The sequence below is a fragment of the Danio rerio genome, chromosome 17 (assembly GCF_049306965.1).
Source record: "Danio rerio strain Tuebingen ecotype United States chromosome 17, GRCz12tu, whole genome shotgun sequence".
NCBI classification, from domain to species: Eukaryota; Metazoa; Chordata; class Actinopteri; order Cypriniformes; family Danionidae; genus Danio; species Danio rerio.
In genome coordinates this window covers 24,953,358-24,965,000 of record NC_133192.1, presented here as the reverse complement: position 1 = coordinate 24,965,000, position 11,643 = coordinate 24,953,358, and the positions used below count along the sequence as shown (strand labels likewise).

The following is an 11,643-nucleotide window of genomic DNA, read 5'->3' as shown; positions in this document are numbered from 1 at the left end:
AAAACACTGTTGTAACACATCGAGCGACTAAACATTGTACTACAGGAGTAAAAACGCAAATTACTTTCAAATACTTCAAATATAGGCTGTGTTAGTAAAAGCAAGGCTATATAAGTATATAATTTCACTCACCTGGGAAACGGAGGCCACTTGAATGGTTTGTGAGCACAATACAGTGCACACAGCATGCCATATCATCTGATAATTGATTACTGATTATTACGAAATAATTCCAAAAAGAAACTAACTGTGTAATGCCACTTAAAACAAAACAAAAATACAATGTAAATGCAGAGTTCAGTGTCTATTCAGCCGGAATCAGCTGAGGTGATGAGACAGCGAGCAGCAAGACCTAGTTGTTGGAAAATAGATGAGTTATGAAAAATTCACCCCACTAACAGCTGTCATGAAGGGTAATATTAGATATAAGAACCAAAATAACACCTTTTTTCTGCCGTAAAGTTGGCCATTTTAACAGTGGGGTCACTACAAAAATGCTCTATTATAGAGCCAGAACTAGCGGAATAGCAGGGACACACACACACACACACACACACACACACATACACATGCTATAAGCAGAAACTAAAAAAGCCCTCTAAGCCTATGTGGAATAAATTCACAATAAACCTAAACATGTTAATGGACTAATTCTGTTTGTTTCTTCAGGAACCATTGCTGCTGCTGTTGTGGTGTCATTCATCCTAATAGCTGTTGCAGCTTTTATGATTTTTATATGGAAAAAAAAGAAGTTTTGCTTTCAGGTCCGCCAGAGTACAGATAAAGTGCAGACTGAGGTAATTCCTCTTATTCTGAGCATTTATTGCACCTTTGTGGTGTCACTGCACAACTGCATGTTCAGTTGTTTGTGTCTGATGAATTTCTTTGATTTTTCTTTTTTTAGGAAGCACTTCCTCTGATTGGTAAGTTTATTTTTTTGCTTCTGAGAGCTATTAGATATGTTGGCATTAAAAGTACATTTTAATACACTATAATACATCAAAGTACATTTTAATGCTCTAATAAATCAAGACATATGTGAAACCTGACATTCTCAGCTGTATCCAACTGTAAAAGTCATAGCATTTGCTGAACTAATATTAAATTCATTCACAATTAATTTTGTGTTAAATGTAATATATAATAAATGGCTCTTTTTTGTCGGCCATTTAACTAGTAAATAATAATAGTAATAATACTACAGTTACAGATTTCTTGTAAAATAAAATAATACATTTTATAATATTATAAAAATTTAAATAAGATAATACATTAGTAAATAAAAGCAGGATAATCTGTCTTTTTTTTCTGTGTAGATTTAAGCCCTCACCTCCCAAAAATTGCTGATGTTCTATGCTGGAAAACAGTGAAAGAAGTTGCGCGCCGCAGTGGCATGACTGCAAAAGATATTGAGGAACAGGAGTTGAACCACCCAAAAGACGCGAGAGAACAGACTTTTGGGCTTCTGGAGGCTTGGTCCCAGAGACAGGGATTAGATAAAGCCTACAGAGCTCTCATCACCACTCTGCAGGACATCGGGGAAAAAGCAACAGCAGATAAAATCCAGAACATTGTCAAGGCTTCATCTCAGCCATAAACTGCAGTCCAGAAGCACAGTGTTAAAAATGAAACACTTTAAAAAACATGCACAAACAAGCACTGTGAAAGACATGATAGTTTTATAGAAAATTACTAAGTTTACCTGTTTTTAAAAGAGAAACTATACATGCAGAATTATATCGTGTAATGGCTTTGCAATCATAAAATGTTTTTATCATAAAAGTCAATGGGGTGAAAACAGCCACTAACATAACGAAAGGTAGTAAATTTGCCCAGAGAGTATTGTAGAGTTTTTAAACATTTTTAAACTAGTTTAGCAAAATATGTGCCAAAATAAAATTTGTCACCAAAAATCATTCCATTTGCTGAAACACTAAGAAAGTTGTGGCCAAATTAAGACTCAAAGACAGCCAGAATGGGTGAAAACATCCCCAACAGCAGCACACGGGTTAATATCCAAAACTAACTTTTTAAAAATTAACTTTTTCTTATGTAACCCACCAGTCCAACTACACTTAACCCGCTGATTGATTTTGAGCAGTCGTACTGTAGGTCATACAATTGAAGGGGGTTGAAAATTCAATTAAATTCAATTCAGCTTTATTTGTATAGCGCTTTTACAATGTAGATTGTGTCAAAGCAGCTTTACATATGGTCATAGTAACTGGAACAGTGTAGTTCAGTTTTTAGTGTTTAAGTTCAGTTCAGTTCAGTTTAGCTCAGTTCAGTGTGATTTAATCATTACTGAGAGTTCAAACACTGAAGAGCAAATTCATCGATGCGTAGCTCTACCAATCCTGAACCATGTGAGCCAGTGGCAACAGCGGAGAGGGAAAAAAAACTTCACCTGATAGGAGTGGAGAAAAAAAAACCTTGAGAGAACCAGACTCAGTTCGGCATGACCATTTTAATTTCTAAGCTGGCCAAAAGTCTTGTGCAGAGCTTCAGTCACCGCGGTGGAAGCTGGAACCAATTAAGGATCTAACCTGTCATTCTTAGATGGTACATGTCATCATAGAATTCACACTATCATAAATAAATATATATATTTCTCATCAATATTGCAAAAAAAAAAAAAATTTGTTATAACCCTAGGCTGCAGTGCCCATGATCGGCACAAGAGGGCACTGTGTCTGTACGTTTGCATCTTTTTGACTACAGTTCTGACGTCTCAGTTGGTTCTGTCTATTCAAGCTCTGTCTTTCTTTTGGATCATGTTATTTTTGTCTTGTGTCATTGTGGTTTAGTTACCGTGTTCCTTGTCTAAGAATTTTCATTGTTTTGTTTTTTGTTGGGGTTGTAGTTTTTTTTTTAGTGATCTATGCATTGTTGTTAGTATATGTTCAGTAAACCTGCACTTGCAGCCTTCACCAGTCACTATGACCACAAATTTGTGACCATATCCAGAAGCACTAAAAAATCTAACACAAAAGTATGGAATCAGTTTAGTCTCAAAAGAAATTCACGCAAAAGACACGATGTACACATGCGTAGCCAAAGTCACGTGCATAAAATCAAATTCACATGCGTAAAATATTTATTTATATTCACAAAAAATTTTCACGTGCACAAAATAAAAATACATTTTCATAAAATACGTTTCACAAATGCAAAACACGATTTGCAAATTTATAAGAGTGTACAAAAAGTTTTGAATGTTTAAAACTTGCGAGTTCATCCTGAATGAGAATGTGCTAATCCTCTTTCACGTACGACTCCCCCTGGATACGTGTGTGTGTATTATTGAGACTTTCCTGCCAGAGTCAGGGCAAGTCGTACCTTTCAGCCAATCAGATGAGAGCTTTAGTCAATGACACCAACTCTGCGCTTCATTTGCGCAGACTGTTTCTCTCCAGCATGGCGAACGGAGAAAACAGCAGTCGGAGTTGCACTTTTTTCATTTATTTAATTATTTGTCCATAGCCTCACTCTTTTTATCCACTATTTTGCCGCAGCTCCGCTCTTCTTATTTTCTCTCGGCAACTTGAGTTTAGCAGTACCACTGTGGTCTATCGGTCAGTATGTTGCATTATCAAGCCACTGACCCGGGTTCAATCCTCACCTGGTTTAAGCTTTTTTTTTTTTTTTTTTTTTTTAAATATTGTTAAGACATATAAAACTGTAAGGTTGTTGAACATTTGAAGTTCCAAAGCAGCTGTTTGCTTCAAAAAGACTTGATAGTGTAATTAGAAACTGACTTGGAAATTATCTTATTTTAATATAGTCAGTCGTGAACTGAGGTGGGCCGGTTGAAGGCTTGAAACTCCAGGGCTGAAAAGGAGTCCCACTCCGGCCCTGATTATATCCAATGAATGTAAACAAGCTGCTGTTGTGCTTTAGTAATAGCACGGTAATAACATTCAAAACAGTTATATTAATGTGAAGTTGTTGATCAGATACAGCATGAATTTACTTGAATATCAAATACTTATTTGCATAACTATTTCATGACAAGACTTATGACAAGTTTTTTTGGAATAAGAATGACCAAAATCATAAAAAAGATTCTGAATATTCACTTCATCTTTATTTTTATAGCGTTTATTGTTTTTTGTGTGTGTTTCAAAGCATATGAACATAGTAAATAAAAAGACAATAAAGCCATAGAAATTTTTCAAATTGTGGTACATTCCAGCAAGTCAGTAAGACAGGAGAGTGCTTCCTCTTCGAATGTTATCACACAGTTAAATGGGTGTTATTGGTGGTTATTAGCTGATAGATATGGGACAGTAGGGACCTTTGCACTTACTGATATGCTCAGAAGGCTGATATCATCCATCCACATGGTTAATCAACTATACTAATAAACAATCTGAGATCTGTTTTTACATTGCTGTGACGATTGGGTTTAGGATAGGGGTAGACATTAATATAATACAATTAATAGGAAATGTAATAAATAATATAAATAATTCTTGTTAACTTTCGGCCAAAGCCGTATGTGATCTGTAACTGATTAACCATGTGGATGGATGATAACAGCCTTCTGAGCCTACCAGTAAGAGCAGAAGGCCCCTACTGGCTCATACAATATCTATTAGCTGATAACGCCCATTCAATCGAGTGATGAGAGTGTTGGTATAATGCTGGTGTATTCTTGTCAAATTAAATCTGATTCAGTTCAGTTGAATATAAATGTTGAGTTTAATTCAGATCAGTATTATTGAAATGTCACTGCCGATCCACCGGGTAAGCATTAAAACTGTAATCCTGTGTTAAAATGTCAGAATAAGTAAAAAGTAGGTGTTTACAAAGATACATCTGTAAGTGCAGAGGAATTTCAGTTGAAATCATAAAAAACTTTACAAGATAAAATCTATTAGATAAAAGGCTTTAAATTCAACCATTTTCCGTCAGATTTCACCTAATCGGTCTTGCACAGGCCTAGCAAAATTATATTGTATCAGCTTTAATTCACATTTCTCATATTCAGCTTAATAGCGTTTATCTAGATCATCACCACCCTGCCCTGTAATGCTAACAGTGCATGTCATCAATAGGATTTTCCTGGTTCATATTGCGTATAGTTATCCTGAAATGCTCTTTGGACTCTTGTTGATTTACACAAAAACACTACCTTGTGAAGAACAGAAACTTATGAGGAGGATGTTGAGCTCATGTTTTATAGAGATAAGATTCCTTTCTCCATTATAAATACAGACATCAGCAGCTCCAACAGTGTTCTCTGCTGGAGAAAACACATCTACAAACCAGACCACTGCTGTTCACCGCAATGGAGTAAGTGTTAAAAACCTATTCATATAAACCTTGTTATTTATGATGTTTGAATTTGATTCTTTGATTTTCTTTAACGGTGTATTGTATTCAAATAATAATAATAAAAAAAGCTGTAAGAATCTGATGAAGGTTCAGTTACCATTTACTCATCCTCTACTTCAGGGGTGATCAGCCCTGTTCCTGGACATTTACCCTCCTGCAGATTTCAGTTGCAGCCCATATCAAACACACCTGCCTGTAATTATCATGTGCTCTTCAGGTTTTAATTAATTGGTTCAGGTGTGTTTGATCAGTGTTAAAGCTGAACTCTGTAAGGTAGATCTCCAGGGACAGGGTTTAGCAGCCCTGCTCTACTTGTTCCAAACTTGTGTGAGTTTATGTCCCTTAAAATGTAAAATGTTGTGTTCAACAGAAGAAACACACTTTTAATGGTCTCGAACCAATGAAGAGATAGTACGTTATGACAGAATTTTATTTTTGGGTGAAATATCCCTTTTGTGTACACACAGAAGAAAATGGTACAATGTTGTACCAAAGAAGGTACAAACCCTTGTCACTGGGGCAGTACCTTTTTATGAAACAGAATTGCCCCCTAAGACAAAGAAACAAATTTGTACCATTGCAGTTTGTACCTTTAAGGACATGATTTGTAACATGGGAAACTAAAATGTACCGTTGGTTTTTGAAACCTGCTGATACAATATTGTAACTTGTATAATATTGAGTAAAAACTCAACTATTTAGTCTCCACTTTCCTTCCTAATCTGCAATTCCCTCTCTGGCTCCACCGCTAACTGTACTACAAAATAAATAAATAAATAAATAAAATAATGTTTTGCTTCGTACACTTTACATACCTGAAACTTGCCTAACAGCACTTATTCATTGTTGCTTTTATAGTTGTGTAAATTGCTTCCTTGTCCTCATTTGTAAGTGGCTTTGGATAAAAGCGTCTGCTAAATGACTAAATGTATATGTAAATTTCATCAAAGGTACAAATCTAATCCATGAAGGCACCACCACAACCACAAGGCACTTTGTACCTTAACAGTGTCAAATGTGTTTCTTTAGGAACTATTTAAAGGCATTTTGCTTTATCTAAAATTAATTTTCAGTAAATATAAAACATCAAATACATTTTTTTACTTTTTTATAAGTTTCTGTTTTTGTAAATGCACATTTTCAATTTACAATAAAGAATAAAAATACTTGAACATTAATCAAAAGATCTATTTTTTGCTAAACATTTCACAACACTTTTCACAAAAATGTTACAGAAATACGTTCTCGCATGTTCAATCTAAAACTTTTTTTCTCCAATTTTCACACAATACCTTTATAATCCCTTAAAAGTGACATTAATTTACTTAATTTTAAAATAGAAATAGAGTTATGCAAAAGTATTGCAACAAGATTTCACAATGTTTGATTAGTTTTACAATACTAAAATGTCTGCATCAACACTTTCACAGGACTTTTGCAGCTCACGTGCGTAGTGGAAGGCAAACACCAAAAGATGCAGATGTCAACTATTAAAATATATTCATCAGAAAAAGCTAACCAAATGTTTATTAAAATGCCTTAAATGTTTAGTTTACAACACCTACAGTTTTGTTTTACCAGTTGTTTTGTTCTATAGAAGTAAATAACGAATGTTTATGAGTTTCTTTAAACACATGCATTTAGATGATGATTCATGTTTTAATATGGAAATGATTCATAAAATCACTTTGCCTTTCCAGTCATATTTATTGCCATAGATATTGTGATAAAGGAGTTGTCCAACACTTATATACCTTTTTATGAGAACAATTGTGTACCTACAACTTCATTTTGCACCATAAAAGGTGCAGAACAGTCTCATAAGAGATCTTTTCTGTACCATATAAGGTACAACTTTTACAAAAATACAAAACTGTTCCTTAAGGAACATTATTTGTACTACCCTGTACCTTTTTTTTCTGAGAGTGTACCCTAAAGATCAGGGGTTTCCAACTCTTTTTTTAAGGGCCAAATGGGAGAACATGTTCAACTGTGTGAGCTAAATTAGCTTTTGTTAAACCTCAGTGTCCTTACAGGAGCATTAACATTATGAGTACATTGTATTAAAAAATAACACTTAATTTCTATTTGTCTGTAGCTTACAGGTGTTTTAGTTTTATTTGTGCATTCAACTTGAATTCTGGCTAAATTTTGTTGATGTTGAACTTTTATTGGTGAAAGGGAAAAGCTTCGTATTATATCTAAAATTCAATACTACTGTATATCTTGTTTATTCTATGAATTCGATTTTCTTTTGAGCTGAATAGATTATCAGCAACTATTTAGGGGTGTTTTTTGCATTAATATCTTAATTATAGGAGCCTTATAAGCATTTCAATACACTTCATGATGCCACAACTGCTTTTAGGCTTCATATCAGCTCACAAATTTGTGAAACAATGATGTTTCTCCGACAATTTAGCAATTTGTTACACTTAAAAAAATATCTATATTGTAACATTACACAAATAAAGTTATTATTCATTATATTATTATATTTATTATTATTATTATTATTAGTATTATCATTTTTAATAAAAAATATACATATTTACTGTTAAAAACAACCCTTTGTCTCTCTTTTATTCATACGTCTGGTGTTGATTTAATCGCCATTGCCTGCCTAAATTGTCTTCTCTCTGCAACTCCAGTTCTTTACTGAAAGGAGAGCTTGAGAAGCTGGAGTGCCACTTCACCTGGGATCTGGGGCAATATCAAAATGAGCTCCAGGGGATGAAAAGGAAGATGGACCATGTTGACCCACAAAAAATCTCTTCTCCAGTCCACAATTACAACCTGCTGGGGTTCATCCAAAAGAGTCTTGGCTCTGACAGAGAGGCGCTGGAGTCCCTACAGAAAGCAGAAAGTGTGATCCAGGAGCAGGGAACAGAAGAGACTGCAGTCCGGCTGCTGGTCAATAAAGCTAACATGGCTTGGGTCCACTTCCATTTGGGAGAGCTGGAGAAGAGCAGAGGATACCTAGAAGAGCTGGAGGAGCTTCAGAGAATTCATCCTGCTCCACCTGGATGCCCTTTACACCCTGAAGTGAGTGGAGAAAAGGGCTGGACGCTGGTGAAGTTCAACAAGTCCAAGAAGAGCCAGGCCATCGGTTACTTTAAGATGGCTTTAGAAGCTGAACCTGAAAGGAAGGAATGGCACAAAGGTCTTGCCATATCTATGAGCAAAGCATGTTTATGGTATAAATGCACTCCAGAGCAGAAAGCTGAGATTTTAGAGAAGGTGAAAACGGCAGCAGAGATCGACCCAAATGATCTGTTCCTTCAATCTCTCTATGTCTTAAAAAAGTTTGAGGTTCAGGGAGAAAATGTTGATGAGGAGATTCAGAGTTTGCTTAAGAAATCCATTAGCACTGCAAACTTGGTTGGTCTGAATTACATTATCGAATATTTTAAGGGCATTTCTTATGGGAGAGCAATTGAAGAGGTACAAAGGGTTCGGGAAATATTTCCCAGTTCTTCGACACTTTTGAAAATTCTTGCAAATTTATATAAATGGAAAGTGTTCTCCATGAAGGAGGACAGCAGGGAAAGGCGGATTTGGGTTCAGAAATCCATTGAGCTGTTTGAAGAGGTTGTCAGACATTACCCAGATTGTGTGAAAGGAAGGTCAGACCTCGCATCACTGCACCGTTACGCACACAACACTGAAAGAGCAGAGGAGATTTACCAGCAGCTCCTGTCAGAGGACCACACTCTCCCTCCTCACAGCCAACAGTTGTTGTACTATAGTTACGCCTGTTACGTACATCATACTGGACAGTCCAGGGACAAATCAATCAACTTCCTCATGAAAGCAGCAGAAATCAAAAACTATTCATATAACAAAGACAAATGCATTGAGATTCTTCAAACAACAGTGCAGAATGGCAGAAACTCTCGATGTGAGGAGATTAAAAGATTTCTGAAGAATGTTCTCAAAGAGGAGTAAAGCTGCAAGCCAAGCTCTTAACATAAAGTCTCTACAGTTGTTATTTAAGTGTAAATGTGCAAACACAATGACTGAGTTTGAACTGACTGAATTCTTTAGATAAATACATCGTTCTTCACATATCCAAAACAAAAAAGTTTCGAAGAACTTCTCACTAAATTCAAAAAGATTATTTTGCTGCTTGTTCAAACTACTTATTTATTTTGGGTGGACAACTTAATTGTTGTATGTTCAATCCTCATAAATTAGTAAAAGAAATGAAGTTAAATTAAAAGATTTGTGTTGGGACAACTTTAAGGAATTGTGTGGAATTTTTCTTTTTACAGTATAATAGGTTATGTGCGGAACAAAAAAGCTTCTTCATGGCATAACTGTTAAAACCTTTTTGTACCTTTATTGTGAAGCTGGTAATTGTTTATGTAATGTGAAAGCAGAATAAAATATGACTTCTCAATTTATGATTTCTTTTGTATATTAATTTCTGCACAATATAATCACAGAAACAAGCAACAAATAGGGTAACTCTATATACATTTCATATTATTTATATTTCTCATTACTTGCTGCTATTGCACGCCTGGTTAGACCTAAACTGCATTTTGTTGCCTTGTACTTGTGTAATAAAAACAAAGTTGAATCTAATCTAATCTAATTTTGACATCCGAAGATCAGCTGTATCAGTGACAAATATGCAAAAAAATGTTCTCTCTATATAATGTATTTATAAAGCATATTGTGCATCTTTGGGGTTATTCTCGCATAATAAATCCTGAAGACTGAAGTGCTTTATTCTGTGAAAACAACAGCCTAGATATATAGATCATTCCACTATTGTTCCATTTATGGTAACTTTCCATGAAACTAAACTATCAGGTAAAAAACATTGATCTGAGCTGTAATAAGCTCAAGATTATTCAAAGTAGCCTACCCAGATGAGCCTGTGTTATGTGATTATGGAAATAAACTTGGAGTTTCTTGACTGATCAATTGGAGTCAAGTATTGCAAGTCATTGTTGTGTAATTAAAGGGACTTACCATATTTTATAAAAACAACAACAACAACAACAACAAAAATACTCAACTATGGTCTTTTTACTTTCATCCACCCCGTGTGTTTAAGCCATTAAGCCTTATACAAAATGACAAATTGGCACAAAAAGATTCCCCTGTATCTCTAATTGTCAGAATTACAGTATCGGCTGATAAGAAGTTGTCTCTGTGAATGGACATGATACACCTAAAAATTGCAGCAATTAGAACACTAGTTGGACGAAACTTAAGGCAAAATTATTTTAAAAATCTTTTTCATGCCTATTGTGTCCTCATTTTCCTATTTCTAAAAATATTTCTTCATTTCTGTTTCTAAAAATCTAAAGCTGTGAGAAAACAAAAATTAATATGAGAGATGTACGAAAGGGAAATAAAATGTTGCTCATATTATGTAAAACAAAAATGGTTCATTGAAGAACTCCTCTCTAAAAGGTTATTTGGAAAACCAAAAAGACTTCATCTTTAACGTCACTGTGAAGATAATTTTTGGGTCTTCATGGTATCTTTTTTAAGGAGCAATGGTGGTAATTGTTTTTGTTTTGTAAATGCATAATAAAATATGATTTCTCAATTTATGATTCGTTTTATATATCAATTTCTGCACAATGTATAACAATAATCACAGTTACCAGCCAGAAATAAACAATACAGCTCCTTCATATGCTATTTATAGTTCCCATTGAGCGTTTTGACAGTGACAGCTGACAATCAGCTCTATCTGCGACAATTTATAACCAACATTCTTCCCTCTGCACAGTGTAGTGAAATTCTTTACATTATAGGATTGTCCATAAGGGACTTTTACAACATCAATGACAAAATTATGAAACTGTCCCTTTTCAGAATGAGGAATATGCACACCCACTTTTCATTTTCAGTCAGCCAGCTCAAGCGTTTCTGGTCAGTTGTCCCAAGTATCGCTGCAGCTCGAAGACCTCCAAGTGGGAGGGATTACACCACAAGTAGGTTGGGTGACCTCCAAGTGGAAGGGACTCTAACCACAAGTAGGTAGGGTTTAGGTGCAGGTGGTGCAGATGTTAATAAAACACAACAGGTTAGTGTGAGGTTGGGTTTATGTGTAGATGTTAATAAATAAAAAAAAACCAACCGGTTACTGTGGGGTTGGGGTGGGTGTAGATGTTCATAAAGCACAATATTGGATTCAGTTGTCATGTACAAGACATTAAATAATTAAAAACTCCAGGTTTGCACAGCTCACTTGGAGCTCAAGTCCCACCCACTTGGAGCTGGCTCCGACCTCTGTTACCCTTCTCAATTGTCCTGCCATAACAAAACCGCAGCATT

The 11,643-nt window shown here is 35.2% G+C and overlaps 2 protein-coding genes across 2 annotated transcripts in view; both read left to right on the top strand.

The window, feature by feature from the left end:
* The window catches only part of fas (Fas cell surface death receptor), a 12,492-nt gene extending 8,313 nt beyond the window's left edge, over window positions 1-4,179 (top strand). The window contains exons 6-8 of the mRNA XM_021467407.3: window positions 670-797; window positions 905-923; window positions 1,317-4,179. Coding sequence (XP_021323082.2) covers window positions 670-797; window positions 905-923; window positions 1,317-1,597 — 428 coding nt within the window. The 3' untranslated portion in view covers window positions 1,598-4,179. The remainder of the gene's footprint in view (window positions 1-669; window positions 798-904; window positions 924-1,316) is intronic.
* Window positions 4,180-5,254: 1,075 nt separating this feature from the next.
* ifit14 (interferon-induced protein with tetratricopeptide repeats 14) lies at window positions 5,255-9,288 on the top strand. Its single transcript, NM_001300873.1, is given in 2 exon segments — window positions 5,255-5,298; window positions 7,992-9,288. Coding segments are annotated over 2 exon segments (1,302 nt in total). The 5' UTR covers window positions 5,255-5,293.
* The last annotated feature ends 2,355 nt before the right edge of the window (window positions 9,289-11,643 follow it).